The 24,156-nt window shown below is 41.3% G+C and overlaps 2 protein-coding genes across 52 annotated transcripts in view; one reads left to right on the top strand and one right to left on the bottom strand.

Annotated features, from left to right (window-relative positions):
* The window catches only part of LOC145962872 (longitudinals lacking protein, isoforms A/B/D/L), a 244,731-nt gene extending 234,158 nt beyond the window's left edge, over positions 1-10,573 (bottom strand). For 47 of the 50 annotated variants that reach the window (XR_014436008.1, XR_014436007.1, XM_083084302.1 and 44 more), the window contains exons 1-6: positions 10,413-10,573; positions 5,178-5,378; positions 3,723-4,120; positions 3,370-3,616; positions 2,916-3,090; positions 859-996 (exon numbers count right to left, since the gene is read on the bottom strand). Coding sequence is in view for 48 of the 50 variants with exons in the window: in XM_083084302.1 (XP_082940428.1) it covers positions 859-996; positions 2,916-3,090; positions 3,370-3,616; positions 3,723-4,120; positions 5,178-5,351 (1,132 nt within the window). In the remaining 2 variants the exon portion in view is untranslated. Of the gene's footprint in view, positions 1-858; positions 997-2,915; positions 3,091-3,369; positions 3,617-3,722; positions 4,121-5,177; positions 5,379-5,456; positions 5,803-7,514; positions 7,667-10,412 lie in introns of those variants that run through there. The other 3 variants (XM_083084280.1, XM_083084279.1, XM_083084281.1) reach the window with 3 other exon arrangements.
* A 555-nt stretch (positions 10,574-11,128) lies between these two features.
* The window catches only part of Psq (pipsqueak), a 51,251-nt gene continuing 38,223 nt past the window's right edge, over positions 11,129-24,156 (top strand). Inside the window, exon 1 of one of the 2 annotated variants that reach the window (XM_083084335.1) lies at positions 11,129-11,911. Coding sequence is in view for 1 of the 2 variants with exons in the window: in XM_083084334.1 (XP_082940460.1) it covers positions 11,909-11,916 (8 nt within the window). In the remaining variant the exon portion in view is untranslated. Of the gene's footprint in view, positions 11,917-24,156 lie in introns of both variants that reach the window. The other variant, XM_083084334.1, reaches the window with a different exon arrangement.

The following is a 24,156-nucleotide window of genomic DNA, read 5'->3' as shown; positions in this document are numbered from 1 at the left end:
GGGAAATAAGATACAGCTAACTATTAATCATCTCGTTTTCTTATAGGGAAATTGACACGAGAGATTGGGTCTCGTGTGCCCTCGGTCGATTGGGGGCAATCCTCTTCGCGCTGTCGTACTCCTTTCGGAGGAGAGAGAGGCCGCAGCGTTGCGCGTTGTGAGGCTAACGAAGACGAGTCGATGTATCAGAACGAATACCGTGTATACCAATTATAGAAAATCGATGTAGATGTAATAAAAAAAAAAAAAGGCGCGCACGGCTCGTCTTACGTCAGACCTCGTGTCGCGACGCTACATTAAGAAAAGAAAAAGATAGAGATGTACACAAAGAACTTAAGAATTTAACGGAAAAGCTCTACATGCCCTGATAGAAAATAAAAAGCTCTTTCAGAGACCGTGCTACACTTGAACGCACCGGAATCTAGGTTGAACCACGTTATCGACAGCGAAAGAAAAATAAGCTCCTTCCCACCTGCGCAATAGGCACATATAATTACGCGCGCGCACACACATACACACACACATGTGTGTTTCTCGCTGTGTACACGTTATTGAAACTTTTAGAAGCGTACTCGCTTGTGAATGAGCCATTGTCCGTTTCCGCCACATTAGAAAGATACGTATCACCGTTTGAAATTTTCCACGTTCTCGAGAGCTCATTCAAAGAAGTACGCGCGTATTATACTCGACTAATTATAAATTTGTTTCGAATTTGCATCTTATCATTGTGGAAACTATTCTCACGTTGAGCCTGTTCGCGTAATAAACGCGCTCCAAATTCTAACGAGTTAAGCCAATTACGAGTGCCTATTGTTACGGGGGTCGGAGACGGTTGGAAAATGGCGAGGATGAGCCTACCTTGTGAGTCGCGTTGAGCCTGTTGTGCGGCCTCTTGAGCTGCTAGAAACACCTCATCTGTCCCGCCTCCTCTCAGTGAATCCACGACACCCCCCGCGTTACTTCGGTCTCCAGTAACGTGCCACGCGCCAAGGCTTGCTAAAATAAAGGATAACCATAACCGATAAGTCTTATTGTAAAATTAAATTTACTCTTTGCGCGATACGACGCCGTTATGTCAAAAAATGCATCTTTATACAAAACATCGTAAACACAAGAATCCGCTTTGTCAAGTTTTCGATTAAATGTAAAAACAAAGATTAAGATTAATTTTGAATCGTTTGAGATTCTTACTTAAGAAAAATGATTTACAATTAATGCATTGTTTCGTAAAAAGAATTACATTCCAGGAATATATATGAAGGGTACTTTATTCACATAAACTCTTTTAAAGGGGAACAAAAATATTTTAGGACATATATGTAAGGTATTATGTAAGGTATTACGCAGCGAAACACAGGGCTTCATGATCGAAAATTCGCACAATGTTCCCTTATACAATGGGAGTGCTTAAGATACATTTATATAATACAATACACTCCTAATCGTCCCTCTATATTCACGGTTCGTTACAGCAAGTAATATTTGGCAAATTACGCGGAATAACATACATATCTGTCCCGCAGTTTGTTATATTCGTGCACATACTCGCATACACACGTATAGCTCGCAATCACACAAATTTTAAACGCTTAATCTACACGTAACATTTAAGAAACAGATAAATAAAGACTAGACAGAACACTATATAAACAGATAATAATACTGATAGTTTGACTATTTAAAATTCAAATACTTTGTACGTATCGCTCGTCATACTTGGACTCGCACATATCTTTGGATTATTTATTGTTAAAACAGTCAGTTTGGAAGTGATTCTTGTTGAGTTTCGACTCCAGAGTAAATTTAACGTCAAAATGCAAAAACAAAGAAGGAATATCTGTCAGCAATGTGCATATATTCTACAAAGCATGTTCGATTTGAGCGGACGATCTAAGAATATCCCGGATTTATATCAGTCTCCAATGTTTTGAACGAAATTATACGGCGACAATTAATACTGACAATCTTGGCTGATCGAACTCGACGTAGAAGAGTGCGGTGCGTGTGACATTACAATACTCGCGTGCCTACACACACGCACACTAAGTGTGTCTAGGCTGGACTGGGGTATTAGCAGGTTGTTGCCTCCATCTCCTCCTGACGACGTTCAATTTTTTCAAATAGAACTGCAGTGTTGAGCGATTAATGCCGTACATCTCGGATGCCTGAGTGGTGCTAACGCCCTGTTGCAATATTGCCTCCAGGGACATTTTAACCGAGTCTAAGCTATATTTTCTGCCCTGCTTACTTGCCAGTGATTTAAGCAACGCGCCTACGTCAACGTCCGGGCGCGGCCGCCTCATGTTTGGCACTTTTTTACATTCGAGGAAATGGGAAGCCCATAGGGCACCACCATCACCACTACCGAAATTCCCTCTCGACCGAGACCGCGCTCCCGCCCCCCCACCTGCAACGAGGAAACCCAAGCTAGTGTCGGCCAATTTGTTACACGGCCCGCTTTAACAGATAACAAACAAAAGAACGAAACGACTTCGCGACATCAAACTATTTATTCGTTCAACATATAAACCCTTCCCTATTTACGAGCAAACGAGAAACACGATTTATTACGATTATCACGACCGGCAATATCGCTACTCCTGTTCAAGAATCACTTTCCAATCACTGTATTAGACGTCAAGCTCTGCTTCGATCCAAATAAATCTTTTGGATCGAAGATTCGCTACTGTCGTTGACTCTCTCTCCAGAGTGTGAAATTTCATATAGAATGGAATTATCAGCTGTATGTATATTTTCCATACTCTTAGACGCGACACATAGTTTAGCGATGCGCAAGTTTAAACGCACGTTGCAATTTGCATATTGTGTCTAATTGAGATAAATAAACCCTGTATTCCGCTACGATAAAACTAAAAAAATTATAATAAACAATTATGAAAAGAATTTAAACTTACCGGGGTGTTGGGTGGGGTCGTGGGACGGTCCAGCTCGATTGTTGTCCTGCTCCACATCATTTAGATCGTTCATATCGTCGTCCAACGTTAAGTCTTCGACACACTCCTCAGATTCCTCTAGGTATTCAGACTTTGGCTCGATGAGATTATCATTTGTCTCGGACTTTTCGAGTGGCTACAGAATATTAAGACGTATTAAAAATCGTAATATCAAAAAAACTCTATTACATAAGAAATTAAATCCACAATAGATAAAAAAAAAGATATGTCTCACACCGTTTCCCCACTGCAATGTGTAATAAAACCAAAGCAGTAGGATAAAGTACGAATTTTTCTTTACCAACGAAGCGAAAGAAACAGCGCTTTTGGCGACAGCCTCTACTAGAGCGTTGGCACGCGCATGCGAGAAAAAGAGAGAAAGAGAAATAAAAAAATTCGCAACACTTTATAATACCTGTAATATCTCGTCGGCGGGTTTCGTCAACTGCGTCATCAAAGCTGACCTGCCGAGAGAGTCAATCGAGTCCGCGTGCACTTTCTCGTCTGTCACAGGCGCGATTCCAAGAGCCGGTACACCCATTTGTTGAGGCATGTCACTGGAATTCGATGCATCTTGCATTTCTAACGTATTATTATCTTCGCCCAAACTTCTTCTCCGAAACCTATTTCTTTTTCTTGATGTTGGACTTTGTGAGCCTTCTCTGTACGATTAAAAAAAAACGAATGATTTTTAACAATGTTTTCAAAATTGGAAAATTATATTCAGAAAAAAAGAACAATATAATCAAATTATCTTTCTTGAAATACCTCGAGCAAAGCCTCTTCGAAGACCCTTGAGGACTAGCCGTATCCTCCGGTAAATCTCCTACAGGACCTTGCGCCACACTCTGCCTAGGAACTTTGTTCTTTTCTATCGTTAGACCGGAAGACGCGTGTGGAATGTCTAACGATGGTGAAACGCGTGCTATCGGTTGTGAGACAGTTTTCTGTGCTCTGGACTCCGTTTTACTACTGCCAGCAGTTTTACTTTCCGAAAGGCCCTTAATTTGCAAAGACTCAGCGGCTTTCAGGAGTGCTGCCAATTGGTCTTGGGAAATATTAACTTCCCCCCTATACATATAGTCCATCATTGCCTTAAGTTCCTTGAATTTAACATCCTTGAGTATGAAGACTGGGTGCTTGTCATAGTGTTCGCTGAGGAGGCACTGTAACATTAAAAGTACATATTCCTTCAAACAATATTCATAATGTATGTACAATTCATTTTCAAAACGTGTAATTTTAAATGTAAATGTTGCCTCGATAACTTTTTCATTATAAGACATAAATATGCAAAAACATACAAATTTAGAATAAATATTATTCATGAAGTACACATTAAAAGCTAAATAACTTTTGGAAAAAAAGCATCAGTCTCGTACATGTATATATGTATATATACCATACTACATATATATACAATTAGAATATAAAGTCCTATCTCTGTAACTGTAAATTCAATTCGAGTACATTATTCATTTTCATGGTATTCAATTACTGCAATAGCATCTCTGCATCCCCACCCATATCAGGATAAAATCCCAGGGCAAGTGCCCTGGAAATCAGCCATCTTGCTTTCCCTGTATTGATCAAGAGGAAACCTAGGAGGGGGCTACACAGGCTTTTGCTCCCCACCCTCCCCCACTGCACATTATACACTCCTGCCCAGGCAACAAGCACGGCCATCTTGTTTCAACTTGAGACTCTTTCCCTCTCTCCCTTCGCTTCTCAACAATCTATCTCACTCTCTACCAACGTATTTCGTATTGATCTAACCCAACGATGCCAACGGGACAAAGAAGCAACCGGAAAAGTTCATGGCACAAAATTATAATTTGTTTGATGCAGCACAATTATTTTATGTCATAATTCCTTCATTTTTAAATTACATTCTTGCATAAGTAACAAATAAAATTTACAACAAGCATGATTTTTAATAAAACTGTAAACATTATTATTTAACTATTGCAACTATACCTCCGCAATCAAATACAAATATTACTTTACAATTAACTATTATAATGGAAAAGTACAAACAAAAATAAGGAGAATTTTGCCAAAAATTACATTAATTTATTTCAGATTATATAAAAGAATATATAAAAGAGGCAATTCATAGTTGAGATCTTTTAAAATTGTGCAAGCCTTTTTAAAACTATACACCAAGAAATAAAACTGACGTATCGTGACATTAGGTAACGATAAATAAAACGCTTCACTCACCTCAAAATATGGACTGCATGCGGAGAGGACTACTTTGTGAGCCTTGAGAGTTTTCCCCTCTGCTGCCAAGGTGCAGTCGACCAATGTTCCGCTTTCGAGGAGTGTGTCGAAATTTTGAATCAACGTACTTTGGTGGTTGTTCCACCTGAGACAAAACTGTTGGTCGTCCTCCATTTTCTTAATTGCTTCGTTTCCTCGTTTCTGCACAGATGGAGAAAACAGACAAAATTAGCGATAAACGAACAAGCAGACGAACGAATGAGAACCGAAAGAACATACAGAGTGAGAAATGGGGTTGTTCTCTCTCCTGTTCCTTACGTCTTTGCTATCGATCGACCGACGATCCCGACGCTATCTCGTCCTCCCGCGACCGATTATTATCGCGCACATCGAGCCGGACGACGTACCCGCGAAAGTACGCCTTTCGACTTTCGTTCCGGTTAGACAATCCCGTCCTTCCCTCTCCCGTTCTTTCTCCTTTTCGCACGCGGCTCTCGCGGGAGGACGACGGAGACGAAAGCTCCGCAACGAAGCGCCGAAGCTTCCAAAATGGCCGTGTGCGATGCAAGCGCGTCGGTCGGATCGCTCTTCTGGCCTTTGTGCGTGTCTCGTAACGGTAACGGACTGCTGCTTGGTGGGGATGATGCAGGAGGACGCGCAAGCACCGCGCACGCGCAGCTGCGACGTCCGGGCTGCGCGCACGACTTGCGCAACAACTGCGGAGGCCCCTGGGATTCAGGGGCGGCTACTGCTGGCACGTACTGGACTCGCTCTCTTGTCCAGGTCGTCCGAAAAATTTTTTATCGTAGAAAAATAAATGTCTCGTGCGCGAATTTCTAATGCATCGGTGATCGTAAGAATGCTGATAATAATAATAACAAATAATAAAGACAATAATAAAAAAGTATGGCTCTTTGTAAAAGTATAATTTAATGAAGAAAGATTAAAAAATCTCGTGAAAAAAACATATTTAAAATATATACTCGAGGCTAACGCGATATAGCAAACTTTAACAATCTTAAAAATAAAATTAGAAACTTGTAAATCACGATTTATTTTTATCGATCGTTTAATGCTTTTCATCATGACGTATCAGCAATTCGTGCGTCACCGTTCCCGAGACGCGGAAAATAAAATCAGAACAGGTCGAACTCGATTTACGTCAACACCCGATTTATATTAGCAGCGCGTAATAAATACGGAAAATCGATCACGCAGTTCGCGACCGGGTGGGGAAGAACTAGACGTGCCTGCAGCAGGGGGAATTGTTGGAACCAAGTACGCAGTCGCAAAGTACCGCGAGACACAGTCATCGTGAAAGAGAAGGAGAGAGAAGGACAGAACCATCGCTTCGCGGCCTACATGCGATTGCATAATCTATTTATATTGTTATCTCGCGCAAGAGAGCGCGTTACGTCAGATGACCAAGTATCGAGCGGCAACGTGTGTACGCGAGACAAATTGTTGACAGATAATTATACATATGTATACAAATATATCCCGATATACGCTGCTAATGTAAGTCACGCTGAAAATCTATAGGTCACGTTGTGTGTGTATCATAGATTTTTTGTCCTAGCGGAATATTTGCATCGGAACAGTCTTTATCTTGCGCAACGCGAGAAAACAGATAGCTTCCATATAGTGCGTGCAAAAAAAGGAATATATATATATATATATATATATATATATATATATATATATATATATATATATATACACACACACACACAAGTTCGAGAAAGGGAGAAAAAAAAGTAGCGCGAAAAAATCGAGCTACAAAAAACGAATCTATTGTCGACAACGAAGCGAGAGATAAGACGATGCGAGAAAAGATGCGAGGGAGAAGGGAGAGGGAGAAGAGGAAATTGCGCGACGACACGAGACGCGCCTCTCTTGCCCCCGCGACGTCCCTGGAAATCGCGCCGAAGCGAGATACGTGGATCACAATATGGCGGTTTGGCGAGGTCGTGCCCGGGACAAAATGGCGACGAGTGAAAAGCTCGCGGAGGAAAACCACGGCGATCGATCTCGACCACGCGCGCGCGCGCGCGCGCGTCCTCTCAGCCCGACCGAATTCCCCGCGTTCGAGCGTCACGCCTGGGCAATAGACACTGAAATCGCAAACGGTCGCCGATTCACGCGGGAAATTCGCGTACCATTTCGGTTACCCCAACGGCAACGACGGAGACGAAGACGATTCCCTATCTCTCCAAAACATTCGCCATCTCGTGAAACCGCCCGCGACACGCCATGTCACCCGCACATCTCGCGCGATCCTTCCCGAGCGTACCGTATCAACCGCGCACGATTAATAATACCGAGGAGCTCACTCACCTCTAATAGGGAAGATATAAAAGAATCTAATATCACAGCAATGGAGTGGGAAAAGTAAAACAGCGTGGAGCGTCCAGACCCGGCGTCCACCTCGTGCGCTGCCCTTTTCAACTATGGCGTAGCTCTACGCCTTTTAGCTCTGCTGCCGCGGACCGCCGCCGGAGGGCGCAAGCGTCTACGCAAACGGGAGCAAGACGCGTCCCGGAACGAGCAGGAGGGAAAAACAGGAAAACGGCGCGCATGCGCGCCGCAAAGGAAATATTGCGACGCGATTGAGAATAGCATTGAGACACAGCCGAAGCCGAAACGCGTATACGTGTTGGTCGGCGTCAGAATTGCGAACATCTTTTTTAGCGACTCGGAATACAATCGATATATTACAAGCAGAGAAATTATGTCAAAAGAATTTTAAAGAATTTTTTTAGAGATCCTCGGAAAAATAAACTCTTCTATCGGATACCGCAAAAATGATTGAGGAAAAAAAATCTCAAAATTATAATATTAATTTCTAATAGTATATTTATCGCAGCAAATTCTCTTCAAATCGATTTTCTTGGAAAAAACTCGAAATTTATATTTTAAAAATTTGCTTGAAATAAGTTTAACGTGAGAATTTATAGTCGTTCTTAATTTAACTTTATCGTGCTACAAAATTGCAATTTCGCTATTTTTAAAATTATCATGTTTTTTTGTACATAATGGCAATGCAAATTACAGTATGTATTTATATCGTATGTAATTACTGTACGTAATGCAAAAGTAATGTAAAGTAACGATGAACAATCATTTTCCTATCATGTATTTATGAATAACCAAAAAGTTAATTCATCAGTATATATTTCCAAGGAAATTATATTACTTAAAAAATTTGCACTATTATTAATTAAAAATTAATTAAAAAATTTGCTTGTGACATATCAAAGTTATGTAGTTTGCGTTACGGTTTTATAAGTTCTATAATTGGACGAGTGATAATTACAATTACAGACAAGATCAAGTCGATGAAAATAATGTATATTAAAGTCCAGTTACACATTTTTTATGTGCGAACATATCTCGTGTGATTCTATCTTGATTGTATTTTCTGTCTGCTAACTGTTTAATTCGAAACTTTTTTTTCCCGGATATAAAAGAATGGTTCTAAAATAATAAAAAATAAATTCTAAAAAGAATGTAATATTCTTAATTTTAAATATTTTATTTCTTTATATTTTATATATATATTTCTCTCTCTCTCATCTCTATTTTTTTTAAATATTAAACTATTGTTAGTACACGTGCAAAAAAAGTTTGAAAATGTAATTATAAAACGAGAAATTTCTATCGATACATAACATTCATATTATTAGTTATATTTTCTTACGAAATAATTCGATTCCGCTTTACCTGAACCAATATCATTTATGCTTACTTAATCTCAAGAGTAAATAAAGGCAGGCCGGAACCTGATGACATAATAAATCGCAAATGTCGAATGGCATGCCAAAATAAATAACGGCAATAAAGTAGGCGTAAAATCAATATCTGTCAAGAATCATATGCCCTTTTGCATCGAGTTTCGTATCGCGTCCTTTTACGTAACCCTAAGATCGATCGTCGTCGACATCGCTCGCAATTCCGATGATCAAAACAAACAATTATGCGTCAAGAGAGATTCGCGACTGGGCTGACTTTAATTTTACAAAATAATCTCGCCGTTAAAAAAATCTCGCTCATTGAAACTCGCCGTTAAAACCATTTGGCGCGCTGGCATGATTATGTTAATATCTAGAAATTTCACGTCGAATAATCATGGCGGACGTTCTCCGGCTTTTCATCTCGCGTTATGTATTTAACAGGCGTCATGGCCGACGCTTTCCCGAATCTCTCTTATACGCGACCTCGATCATCCTTCCATTAATACCCGATTAAAATACATCTGTCGTATGTGCAAATAACATGATATAAATTACAGCCACAATTATATATACAGGGGCGAATATATAACAAACAAAATACTACGAGATGAGATGCGACCGCAATAATCCCGCACGCGATAATAAAGATTACCTTAGGTAACAAAACCGATTCGTACTGAAGCAGCTTGTCATTGGGCAATTAAAAAAAAACACCGAGAAATTGTCGTAAAATTTGCAAACAATCCCAACGACTCTCATGTGCACTTTAATTTGTCGAGCTGTATTTACAAACGCGATATACATATACAGTGTCTCGATTGTCTCACTCTAATCTGAATCACAAAAATTCGTGTTTTATTGAAATCTTTATAACGCGAAAGATGGTAAATCGATCCTCAAAGTTTCGCTTTAAAACGCCGGGAGCGATCGAAATCGAAAGGTCGCGGAAGCCCCGAGAGCATCATTTTTATTATACGATAACCCGTTTAAAGTGCAATAACCTCGTTGTTTCTCATTCGGCTTGCGTACATCTCGATATCCCCCGGTATACGTTTCTAAGGACGGTTCTCGCCGGGGGCGAACGTCATCGGCAGAAACTCGAGACCGCGTCACCGCCGCTCGAATCGACGTCACGAGGAACACCGGCCTAAAATCACGAAACTGGTACGCGTACGTAATGGCCGACCTCGTCGTTCTCGCGCGAGACAAAATGGCGAAAAATCGTCGAAAAAGCTCGGGAAAGCGCGACTCGGACGAGCGACTCGGCGACGCGTCCGACGAAAATTTCGCACTTTCCTCTACGTAACTTTATTTTCCCGAGTCCAGGTACGTACGTGAGAACGCGGGAACACGACATGGCGGCAGAACGCGACCCGATTTTCCGCGAAACTTTCCACCGGGCGGCGCGTTCTCGGGACTTTCGTGAAACCGGTTTACTACGAAAAACGCACAAAGCAAGCGACAAAAAACGAGCGCTGGAGGGGGGGGGATTTGTACTCACCTAAATATTGGCACAGTCTCTAATATCACAAGAGGAATTTGGAACTACGCGTCCGCTCCTCAGCGCGCACTATCCGAGCGTCATGGGTCCTTTTTACACAATGGCCGTGGCCGCGCTACGCGGTTTCGATCGATGGAGTTTCTGCGGGAAGATAGCGCCGCGCCAGACGCACGGAAACGGCTCGCCCCGTCGCAGCGCCCCCAGACGCGGCGCAGAACGCGCGAACGCGTCTTCTGCGCATCGACCGAGCACGAGAGTGGGGGAGAAAGGAGAGCGACGCAGGATCGTCGCAAAAGTATCAGAGTCCCGAGAATATAAAGCGACGTGTCTATATCTTTCCGCGTACTGTAGAAACAATCAAATTACTAGGCAAGTGTAATTCTTATTAAGGAGAGGATCAAGGTTAACTGTTTAATAATTGACAACAGCAAACAAATACGCATGTTTCGTAAATTTCCTTCGCTTATATCGTTCCGAATTGTGTATATAAACTTTATAGTTTTTGTCTCAATTTTGAAAATCCTTCGAAAGACAAGACGCGAATGTAAACAAAAACTCGGTATGTATTTACGAGGTAAAATTGAAGGTCGTAACATCGGATTTATCTTCTCCCGTTTGGACGCGCGCGTTTAAAAACGACGGTCCTGCCGCCCGACGTACACCGTCACGGCATTGGCCGGCGGTGGGGAAGGTGCGCGAGTGGTGGGGGTAAAAAGCCGGGTTTCCGCTCTAGAGCGCGTTCGCGGCGTAGCGTAGCCGACGAGGCGCGGGAGAGGCGAAAGGCGACGGAGGTACGGGAGAAGTGGAAAGCCGGGAAGAGAGAGCCGACGAAGGAAAGAGAATCGGGGGTCCACAACAAAATCGCTTAATCGCTTTGCGCCACCGTCCGCAACGGAGCACAGCCCATCCGTCGCCGCCATCGCAGTGCCCCCTAGTGTGCATGCATGTTCCTCGCTTTCTCTCTCCTTCTCTCTCTCTCTCTTTCTCCCCCTTTTTCCCCTTTCTCCTTCTCTCCCGAGTCTCGCGCTCCGTCTCTCTCTCTCCTCCCTCTCCCTCTCCCTCTCCCTCCCTCGCCTTCGCGGTGTCTCCCGCTGTCTCTTTCTCCCCGTGATTCGCTATGCCACTTCGGCCCGCGACGTTTTCACGGACAATCCGTGAGTGACAGCTGCCAGTGGCCAACGCGGTGAGTGCGTGTCTCTCGCTGAACGACTGACACGGCCGATACCGGCTGTGCGTGCGTGCGTGCGTGCGTGCATGCGTGCGCGTGGATACGCGAGTAAATACGTAATTCGACGAGGCCGTCCGTTTCGTTTTCGCGCCCTGTTGCGGACCGTGTGTTTATCATCCGATACGAAAGTGTGTGCCTATCCCCCGGGACCTTGGACAGCAACGCGGGGGTTGACGATTACCGCGCGGACCGGATCGTCGCCACCGTTGCTGTTATTACTGCCGCTGCCGCTGCTGCTCCGCTAAAGATTTCATTTGTGGGTCAGGTCATGGTAAGGTACGTTCTGTCACGATCGTGCATGAATCTTCGCGCGAGTGTCCTTGTCGGGAAAGAGCGCGGACTCGCGCGCGACTTTCTCGACAACTTCATTCGCATCCATTCGCGGCATTTCGAATCACGCACGAAGCACGATTTGTCTCGGCTCATTGCGCGGCATTAATAACGCGAATTAAACGGTGAACGTCGTAGTTCTCGAACTACGCACCGCCGAATTTGTTTTGTAAACAAATACCGCGTACCAAGGCGCGCGGCCGTACGCCGTATCTTTTTTATCCTTTTCATTATCAATACAGCCACGTGTTTCCTGGAAGTGCGCCAGTCAATAAGCCAATTGTGAAACGCGAGTAAACGACAGTATCGTCTTCGTGTATGAAATGTATGCGACAATGTCACGATTATAGTCGTAAATTTCAACAATCGCTACCAGAATTTTCATTTACTTGTGCTTATTAATTAATCTGAAATTTTCCAAGCTTCGAGATTAATTCTGAACAAATCGTCTCATTTATTCGAGTTTAATTTGTGTATACATAAAATGGAGCATCACGAAAATCATATAAATATATATGTAAAGCAAATTTTATTTAAAATGAAATCATATAAATATATATGTATATATGTATGTATATATATGAAAATCATATAAATATATATGTAAAGCAAATTTTATATAAAATGAAATTTTTCGTAATTATAGGAATGATTTATTTATTATCAATTTAATTTATCATCAGATCTTTAACAAGTTTCTGTTGCATGCAGTATATTTCGATACATATTAAAATACATGTATATTCGCGGCGCGATTAATCATGTTTGAGAGGAGGAAAATCGACGTCTTTATCGACCATTGGATTTTTCTTCGTTTTTTCTTTTACGGCCACAGACGAGGCCGCATTGTTTTGACTCCAGGATGCTTCGGTCGCTACATGTATACATTTCACGCATACACGTGATATAATCGTATACATACAGACACGATCCTCGCCTTTAAACGAGCTGTCGGAGCTTTACACGAACAGAGTCGACAAATTAAGAGCAATTCTCCGGAATAAAAGCGCGTGCGTCCTCGTAAAACCACGCGCTTTTCGTCTCGAAACCGCCGTGTCACCCGTTACGGTAGGTCACGTGCGCGATACTCGTCCAATAATCGTCGATTACGAATGCGCGGGATACACTCGGATGCAATCTGCGACCGTGCTCGAGAAGCCTGGTAGTTTACGCGCCGTCTATTATAGTTTAATCCCTCTCGACGCGGTGGGTCCGAGGAAATTATACGGGTACTGGGGAGAGTAGCTTCTATTTTACTTCATGGAAAAATGTCAATAAAATAAATCACTGTAAACGCTTCGATGTAGATTTCGAGGATAGTTTTGAGAGATGATGTCGCGACAGTTGAAAGAGTTTGCTTATATTGTTTATACTTTCTTCTCCAAAATTGAATCTTGGAAAATGAAAATATTTTTAACAAATCGAACGAGAAGTAATCACTGAAAATATGCAGATATTCGTTTCTTGTCTAATTTGTATACCAACGGGATGATCAAAAGTAATGATGGTGCGATTGAAAATTAATTATTGATATGATTTAATTAATAGTTCCATAACATGATAGTAACCTGCTCGTGCTAGAATAATAGATTACTAATTAATTGATTTAATTAATAGTTTCATAACATTATAGTAACCTGCTCGTGATAGAATAATAGATTACTAATTAATTGTTCTTATTAATATACAGCTGATTTTGACAGTAATAATATCGGAAACAATAATACCGATTCCGCATCGATAGATTTTCAATGTTGGTAGGACACATTTCATCTGTCTTTCCGTTCGCGTCTCGTCCCCGACGAAGCTTCGTATATTGTTGACGATCGTCGTATTTCACCCTACGATCGCCGGCTGCATCGCGTGTCGATCGTCGTGCGTGACACGACCGACGAAAAGCTCGGGGAGCTCGTTTCATCGAACTTGTGCGGTATACGGGTTTATCGGTAATTAAATGATTGTCAAATACGAGAAAATCGCCGATGATTGATGATGACGGATCGGCCAAGTTTCGCAGTTGTATTATCGTTTTTTTTGTTTTTTATTAACGTGCTATCATCTCCCTGTCTCTCCGTCTCGTTCTCGCACGATTTCTCGTACAAGCGATACGTTAATAAATTCGTCATGTCGCTCGATAAAAGTTTAGAACGAGTACTTTATCGTGCGCGAAATTTGTTTTTCCATTTCTCTCTTATGGACTAATTAATGTCGTAATCATCTTTGGAACGAAAGATCAAAGAGAGATTGAAATTATTGAAAATATTACGTGTCATATACGCTAAAAAAGATGTGGAAAACACAGGATGCGCGTTTTCAATATAGGGCAATTTTTAGAAAAATCCTTTTCAGAATGAATTTCAATATGATTGTGATATAAGCTTTACCTTCGCTAAAGAATGGCGAGTTTAATGTCAATCTTTAGAGTCTCTGACGAAGGAGAGAGAGGCATAGCTCGTGGCATCATCATCATCATCACCGCGAGGTTTTCTCCTGCGCGTATCGAGCAACGGTTCGCCTATACCTCGCGTTCGCGCGCAGCCGATGATAAAGAGAAATGCTGCCTAGAAAGCAGGTCTTGGCTGAATCTAGGCCACCCTGATGATGGCGCGTGCACATTCTCCACAATTTTACTGTTCCTTCTCTCAGCCTTGCCTCGCGTTCGTTTCCCGCCGTTCGATAGAATAACACTATTTCTCTCTCTCTCTTTCTCGCGCGTCTTCTAGCTTCAGCTTCCCTTCCCCCCCGAATCCCTCTCACCCTCTCTCCCTCTTTCTATCTCTCCGCCTTTCTCCTCGGCCTCTCTCCTCGTACGTCTCTTCTCCTCTTCCATCGATCGCCTCTTTCTCTCTTCCTGCCCCTTTTTTTTCCCCACCCGGCGTGATTCAAGGATCGAGTTCCGGAGGACGACCAGATGCGAATTGGCGAAAAAAAGAGAGGGAACGCGAGGATCGCGGTACCGTAATGCCCCGCGCGACGGGATTTACAAATTGCAAAAGCGAGAACGAGTCTCTCGGCTGCGCGCTGTCTCAATAGCACGCTCGTTCGTAACTTGGTTTGTGAAATGTCGCGATGACGACGGGTGGGCGCGTTTATAGGATGATGTTTAACTTTGCGACGCAATAAGAATCCCTCATGCCGTCGAATTAATAGGATAGGATAGGCAAACGAGACGCGAATAATTCTCGCTTTGAGTGTTTGAGCGCAAAAGCAAAAGCGCGACTCTTTTGCTGTGTCCCTCTTTCACACGTACATACATATAAATATGCATATCGAAAGGGTTGGGAATTTCTCTAAATATGGTAACTTTCTCTCTTCCTTTCTTTTTTTTTATATCTTTTATTTGATCGTCGCAACACATGCAAACGAAGAATTTTAATATTCTTCTTTTTTTATTTTTTTAATCTCTTTTTCATCTATTTTTTTTCAACTTTTGGACTCTATAAGAATCTGCGCAGTTGTTGATTTCGCGACCTTCCTCATTTAAATATCGTTATCAATCGAGTCACAGATGCTATTATATTTCAATCTTTGAAGCGACAATACATTCTTTTTGCGTCCGAAATGTAGTAAGAAGCCGTGCGCCGGGGCTTCATCGTCGCGAGGCGAGCGAGGCGAGCGTTTTCTCGAGAGCGGCACCGAGCGAGATCGCGCGTGTGTATGACTGACAGTGGGGACGATCGAGAGCGACCTAGAAAGGTTTCAAAAGACATTTTCCCGTTCACCCACGTACAAAGCCGCCCTCTCGCCGCGGGAGTAGAGCGTAGAGCCGCGCGACATGAAACCTCGTACGACGATTGAGACGAGGCGCACATGTATACATACACACGCATGTACAATACCGATGTCCAGATGGACGAAGGCGATGGAACGAGGAGAGGCGGAAAGAGAACGGCGTGGAGGGCACGGAGAAGGATAGGACGAGAGGTCGCCGGAGATGAGGGGGACGACGGAAAGAAAAGAGAACGCGGGTGTACAATATGTATGTATGTGCGTATGTGTGTGTATGCGTATTACTGGGTGCGTGTCAGTGCGCGCGAGCGCAGGAACAACGGAAAGTACGCGCGGAACGTAATACGGAGAAAACGCTGGTAAAAGGAAAGAGGCCCCTCTGCCTGCCTTTCCAATCGAATCCGCCGCCCCTCTCGCCTTTGTCATTTTCTCTTTGTCCCCGTTTTGGGTCTTCGTGTTCTCTCCCGGCTAAACCGTCGCTGCTGCCGCCGCCTCTCTCTTTCGCACGGTCTCTCTTCTCTTCTCCCTCCCTCTCTCTCTCCCTTTTTCTTTCTCCCACTGCCCGGCTTCCTGTTCGTCCTTCCCCTTCGTCTGACCTGCGCCTGACTCATCCAGAAGAACGAGAGAACTTTGCCATTCTCTTCTCCCGCTTCCCTCTCGGTATCTCTGTCTCTTCTCTCTTCCCTTTCCTCTCTCCTCCTCCTCCTCCTCCTCCTTTCTTCCCGCCGTTGCACCCGGTTTATCTCAAACGAATGAAAGAGGGAAGCACAAAAAGAGCCGTGCTAGAAGGAGAACGACAGAGGGAGAGGGCGGGAGAAGGATACGAAACCCTTCTCTTTCTTCGTTCTACCTCGCGTACCGTTTCCTCTTCTCTCCTCCCTCCCTCTCTGTCTGTCTCTTCACCCTCTGACTTCCCCCGATACTATCCGGCTAACCTAACCACCCTAACCTTTCTTCTTCCCTTGCTACGTTTCGATCTGCCTTTGCGCACACCTCTTCTTCCTCTTTCTCCTTTTACCTTTTCTCTCCTTCTCCCCTCCCGCCCTCCCCCCGATCCCTTTCCCCTTTCGACTTTGCTATACTCCTACTCCATCTCCGCCTGTGCTCCTTCGTCAACGTTTCTCGCCTCTCACCTTCGGCCCCCCTCCTTCTGCTTCCCCTCTCTTGCACCCTATATTGCAGTCATCCCTCGCTCTTTCGCTCACCGACAACTCTCCCCTGTCTTTCGCTCTCGTCTCTCTTTCTCATTTCTCTGTCATTCCGCATATCATATTTCTGCTTTAAAGAGAACGTAGGTTCGATGCAGAAGAACTTCGCCGAGGAAGAAGAGAGATAGACCGAAAGAGAGAAAGATAGCGCGTCGGTCGATATTTCTCCATCCTATCCTCGACACTTGCTTAGGTAAAAAGCTCCCTGGATCGATTAGAGCGCAGTTTTTCAAGCTTTTTTGAGAGACGAACGCTTTTGAATAGCAACAAGAGATAAATGAAAGACTTTAAATAAATCAACAGAATGCCTTAGTTTCCTCGTGCAATGCCTCTCCTACTCAATTAAATTACATTCCAGCTTCTATCACGTATTTTCACTTGAAATATCACTAATGCTTTTTTTCTAAATAAATTTCCTATGGAAATTTTCTTTCTCTCTTTAAAAGTAAAATTTCAGTTTTAGAGATGATATTGATGAAATTAAAACTGCATAAATTATTTCAATTCGATCTTATATTAGACTATCTCGACAAATTGTCGCTAACTTTGGCCATTATTAATAGATTGATTAAATTAGCACAAGCTACTTTTTCGATTCGTACAAACAACTTTTTTCGGATAACGCGCTCTATTTTACCTATCTATGTCAAGCTATGTTTGTCCAGGTAAAATGAAGGGAGATAAAATTAATATAAAATTAATTAAATGAAATAAGAAATAAATTCTGCAGTGCTTTTGTTATTATTACTTTAATTGTTAGCAGCCGCATTTTATAAAAGGGCATAATTAGATCGATTAATAAGTGCGACTAAAATTGGTGCAATCACGCTTATACGAACGCAAGCGGTTGAAAGGAAGAAACGCGCCGACACAAGACATCGCTAAAATATCATCGGTAAAAGGAGAAAGGAGTTTCCTAAGTCGCGACGTAAAAAGAAGCGATGCCGATCGACCGTTTTATACATATAATTGCCAAGATGCAGTGTTGGAAACTATCGTGCGTTAAACCATTTCGAAACGATTTCTTTTCATCGTATAAAATTGAGAGAAAGGCATTCACATTTAATTAATTGATTTACACTAGCGTAAAAAAATATATTCCTTAGTATATATATATATGCCGATTCATTCTTCTTTCTTATATATATATATATATATATATATATATATATATATATATATATATACACTATATTTTAGACAACGCAATTATGGATTTATATACGATTCCAACAAAATATTAAACATTAATATCAAATATTTTATTCTGACATACAGTCTGCAAAATATTTTAAATAATTCTTTCTTATTATATTTAATTAAGTTTTAATTTATTTCTATATTCACTTAATTTTGTTTATAATTAACTCAGTTTCAAATTTTATTCGTAATTTTGATTTAGAGCACAATAAAGTTGTATGTGTGTTATATGTATATGCATATACGAAATTCACTATCATTTTCTAGGTCGATTGCTTTCGATTACTGGGTCGTAAAACTGTCGGTGTAATTTTATCGAAGCGAAATATATAACTCTGTAGCCTACAATACTTTCCGCTAGATTTTATAAACGAGCATTACACGTCGTATGCTATTCTTAAGATCGCGATGTAAATGTCACGTGTAGCACCTATCGGAGCTTCACCGATTCATTCTTCTTTCTTAATTCGCTAATAAACGTGAGGTAGAGGAGAAGAGTACTCAATGAAGTGCACATTTGCCACAACCGCCCTCGCATTGACGCTTTTAACTTGGCGTGTAATTAGAACATTAATTAAAAATATAACATTATATAAACCCAAATATATAAAAAGTGTATTTTAAAAATACACAACATTAATTTCCATTGACAATCTTCCAATTCATTTAGTTCTTTCGCAAAATTTTTTTCATAAATTTAGTGTTTAATAATGCTGTTATATTTCATGTACTATAAATATATAAACGTGCCCTCTGATGGAAAATCCTCCCTTGTAATGCCAGGGTTAAGTATGGTACATGCACAAAACACGTCGTCCAACACAGGCAAAAATGCGTGTGTGTCCTCTTTCAACCGGCTCGTCGTTAATCGCTCCCAGAAATTGCCCGCGCGATCCATTCTCCGCCTGAGTCACCCGTTTTCCATCCTCTTCTTTTCCCTGTAACAGCCAGCCTCACTCTTTCTCTTTCGTTTCTTTCTCTTTTTCCTCCCTCCCTCCTTTCCTCCCCCCCCCTCTCACTCTCTCTCCTTTCCTCTCTCTCTCTCTCTCTCTCTCTCTCTCTCTCTCTCTCTGCCTTTCCCCATCGTTTATTAGTCTCTGCGTCCCTTCCTCGAAAAAGTAGTTTCAGCTCCTATCTTTCCTTCGCCCTTCCTCTCTCCTTTTCTCTCTCTCCTTCTCTCTTTCTCTCGACAATCTTTCGTTGCCTCGTCTTTTTCTTCGCATTCTTGTTCGCCCGCCGCCCTTATCTCTAGAATTCCTCATTGTCTGAAAGGGCCATCTGTCCCCCCCGACTGTGTTTCGGCCACCGCTTTCATCCCTTCGCTCGAACGTCGCGCGTACAAAAGAGCGGATTCTTTTCTCCGCTATCCCCCGTTCGCCACCCTCTCTCCACCCTTTCTCCGCCTCCCTTCTTTGTTCCTTCCGTCCGGCTGCTACTTCGGGATCGACCTGCCAGCGCCGTCGCCCTCATCATTTCGCTGTTGCTTTCTTCGCTCTCGAAAAGTTTCCTCCTTCCCTGCTTCTTTCGAAGGAAGATCATAAAGAAGCACCGGTAATTCCCAAAGGCGAAATAGCGCATTCGATTTCTCCGCGCCACGGAAAAAGATGCGATGAAAATGTTGGACGTCATAAATCGCAATGCTCGGAGAAAAAGCGGGAAATGAAATATATAGAGAACGAGATATATAGAGGGAGTGAGGGGAGGAACCTTTCTACCCGCGCGACTGCAGCTTCCACAGTTGTTGGACGAACTCGAGAGAAAAAAAAAAATGTCGAGCCGAGCCGAGATATCGCTCGCAAGCGGTCCACGTGCGACCTTGAGCGAGAACGCGCGCACCCTCCGCACTTCGAAGGGTCGCAATCCCCCGCTCATGATCACGTGGTGCTCGAGGGTGGTTTCCACAGCCCTCGTTTATCCCGCTCTACCGGCTGGACGAAAAGAGTGTAGAATTCACCGACGAAGACGAGAAAATGAAGGTCGTGCATTATCGAGATACGTTGAGCGGCAGAACAAGTAAATGTAACAAATCCGTATGAATGATAAGTTTATGGAATGTGAAAGTATGAATTAATAATTTATCTCTTTTTTCTTTCTTTTTATTGCGTATATATGTTTACTTTTAATTGAGAAAAACGTCAAGATGATTATGGAGCCGTTGAAAATTGATTGTTTAACAAATAGTTTTATCTAAGCATCGTGCTAAAGAATAGTTTAATAATAGAAGAAGAAAGAAAACAGATTTTTCTCCGCGCTATATCACATGCGACGTAAAGATGTGACATAAAGATTCATATGAAGGACGTGATGACATAAAGAATTCTTCATTCTCTCTCTCTGTTTTTCTCTCTCTCTCTTCACTTTACTCATGTGTTCATCCGCATCATATGATTGACCACATTTGACTTGCAAGTGACGGCATCCAGGACGAGGTCTCGTTCTCGAAAACAACTACAATTTTGATCTGCAACTGTTGACGATGAAAAAAATAAAAAAAGAAGAGATTTGTTGTACGATAATTTTTCGCACGGTAATTTCACATATTAATTCAAATCGAAACGATTAATATATTAGAAAAAGAGATGATTAAAATTAGATATTAAATAAAATTTACAACATAAATATTTATAAAAAAATCCTAATCCTATGAGACATTTAGTGGCACGCAAGAAGAGGAGAATGTTTCTTTCTGTCGGCATTTTGAGAAATATATACACGAGCCAAAAGTAAGATAATGTTAGAAAATGTAGAATTTTTTTTTTACCAATCACAAAAAACTGATAGTTCTTGCCTGTTATCGGTATTCCTCGGATTAATTGCGCAGCGTATCGCGACGTATAGCAAACACCTAGTTTCCTTTCTCCTTTCTTGCTTCTCTCCACGTGTCACGGATCTCCCTCACTGTTCTCCTCGCCCGGTGAAATTGACGGTTCCGGGTGCGTCCGCTCCCTCCATCTCTCGAGGATCGTCCCCGTCGTAACGTTCCATTCGCCTTTCCTTTTCTTCCCTTCGAAAATGCAGGCGCGCGCAGAAACGACAGCGAGAGAATTAAGGAAGTGCGGAGCCGTAGAACGTTCGGAAAAATCTTTGAAGACGGAAAGATCTTTATCTTTATTTTCCTCTGGAAATTTTTAATTTCTTTGAATTTTTAAGTAATTGCAAAAACTTTCTTAAACTGTCAGCATCATATCGTCAAATAAAGTTGTAGAAATATAAAAATCACCCTTTCAGCGCAGAATATTTTTTTCGTTGCCTTAAGGTTTACTCAACAGAAATTTCCGCCAATTCCTATGTCAAGTATAATCGAGTGTCAATTTAGATTTTGACTAAGAAAGGACTATTATATCAAGGAGAATATGTACTAAAATATGTACTATCATTAGAGATTTTCTGGAATATTCCGTATACGTAACGCAAACTCCTTGAACCAGCAAGGGCGAAGGGGAACAGGTGAGCGGCCGAGAGAGCAGGCTGTCTCGGAAAGGTGAACGGAGAGAAACGAAGAAACGAAGGGCATTCGGAATGCGGTACTGTTATGGCTTACGGTATACAGACAGAACGGAAATTAAGACCAAGCGACATGGGGCCCGCTGGCCATCATTCGTTATGCTCATCATAGAACAGTGACTTTTTTTCCTTTCTCGTTTTTCATTTCGTTCTAACGCCTTGCGCAGTCGGTAGAGAAAACCGCGATGGAAATGGGGAATCGCTTAACCATCTTCGTACTTCTTATTACACAAAATTCATGTAAATATATGCTTAAGTAGCACAAAATCATTTTTGCTCATTTTTTAAATCTCTCCTTTGACTTTATATCTTTAAAATTTATATTTCAATGGCTTATATTTGCTTGCTAACTCTAGTAGACAAATGTACCATTATTAATAATATTGTATAATGAACACGCGATAATATAAATTGCGAATTATAAATTCAGGATTGCGCCGAAATCGAGAATTTAAAGCTATGAGTGTTAAGAGAAGTCAGGAACTGAGAACTGAGAGATCCGAATGGAAGATTAGGAAGGATTAAGAACTAAGAAAATCGAGAATATTAAAGACCTAGAATATAAAGTAAAAGTAAAAAAGTTAAAAATTAATAATTGAAAATCGGAAATTGAGGAAAAATTCAGAGTAAATAGTTGAGATTTTAAATTCATACAGCTTTATATGTAAATTTTTTTAGATATATGTATATATTGATTTTATATGAAAATCTATATTAAATAAATTATTAATAATTATATGTAAATCTATGAATTTAAATTCTCTCTCAATTAATTACTCTACATGAAAAATATATAAGATTGCTAATAATTATATTTTTTTATTAAATTTCTATTACTCTTGTCTCTAGTAATGTCTGAAAGATGAAATATTAAAGAAAAACAAGTCGTTCCATGAAAAAGGAACGAGCGCACATAATTGCAACCATGAGGGTGGGAGGGAGAAAGACGTGGGAAGATCATTGATGCAAACTCGACAATATGTATGGGAACACTTTTTACATGGACCGAAAGACATATCGCGCTGCCATAACCGATTCCTGCCATTCCTGCCCTCGATGCGAGTTTCTTTCAGAGGGAAGAGCGTCTTCTCAGAAAAGACAACTTGAAATCCGACACTTGTGTTTGAAATCATTCGAATGTTTACAAGGAAGTGAATTTAGATAAAATGCACTTTAGGGAAAATATATACTATTAAATACTTTAATATTCTCGAGGAAAAATCCTTTCTTTAAAATTCTAATAATAATACGAAAAAATTTCTGAAATTAATTATATTCGCAATTTTGAGTAATAATCTCTTCAGATTAAAATATTTGAATTTTTGACGATATCTAAAAGAAAATTACATTCCGACATTTCGCATAAAATTTTGTACGTTAGACAATAATTTCTAAATAAGTTATTTTTGCTCAAATGTGTTTACGAAGAACTAAAACTGCAAATTCGCCAGCAATTTCAATTTTCGTGCAAATCGGATTCCTGTAATACTCTAGGTCAGATAATAGTCAGTCGAGAAGAGCATTTACTCGAATGAGTCGATCTCGTGCCAAATTTTAACTCAGGTCTTCAAGAAAGGTACAACCCGACTTCTCTTTTACCGAGATCCGCAATGCAGATATTTTTTTCGGGTTCGCGACATCAGTATGAGTTTGCGTCGAACGTTGCACCGCGGAAAACATCAGAGACCCTGAGATAGTATTGAAACCCCTCTCAAGATCATCTCGCTATGAACATAAATTGAAGCTCGTTCCCCTTTATCTTTTTTTTTCCCTTTCTCTATTTTCCCTTATATTTCACTGAACTACACTTTATTAATGCAACTCTGTCTCTATCTCTTCATCTATATCATTTATCCCTTTTTCTCCTTTCTACTCCCTTTCGATAAAAATAGACCCTGCGTTCCCCGCTCTTCCACGAGGAAATCGATCGGAAAGCGAGCACCAGAAAATAATTTCGCTCGTGTGAGTCTATAAATTCTTGCCTGCCATTTTATCGATCGGAACTTTTATCAACTTTTCCGGAAAGCGCGCTCTTTTTTTCGCAATTTCCAACATCGCTTGTGGTTTGATTTTTCTTGCTTTTCGAATTTTTTTATTTTTCCGCTAATCAATTTTTATCATCTCACTGTATTTTTACATTTGAAGACGAAAATCTTCGATAGTTTGTACAAAATAGTGCATCGAAAATTGCGTGTTGAATGGATTTTTTCATTTCTTTCTACATATAATAAAGGTAATAAACTCTTAGTATACTGCGAAAAGTTTGACGTCACAATACTTTATATCACGAGATACGAAATCGTTGCATAATGAGAAATTTTATTCGATCTCATATCTTGAAAGAAAGAAATAATAATCTGCTTTATTCTCTCAGATGGAAATATTTAATAGGAGACCATAAAAGAAGCGACGAAGATAGATTACACGTATGTATCGCGATATGCGAACGTATACTTTTCGCAATGTCAATTTTGGCGACACATTTTACGCTACCGGGATCTCACAGAAAGACACGTCGCAATGAATGCCACATGCGACGTTTCTA

The sequence above is a fragment of the Camponotus vicinus genome, unplaced genomic scaffold (assembly GCF_025532165.1).
Source record: "Camponotus vicinus isolate PSW18456_S1 unplaced genomic scaffold, iyCamVici1.0 SCAF_12, whole genome shotgun sequence".
In the NCBI taxonomy this organism is placed as follows: domain Eukaryota; kingdom Metazoa; phylum Arthropoda; class Insecta; order Hymenoptera; family Formicidae; genus Camponotus; species Camponotus vicinus.
This window is presented reverse-complemented; position numbering and strand designations above follow the sequence as displayed.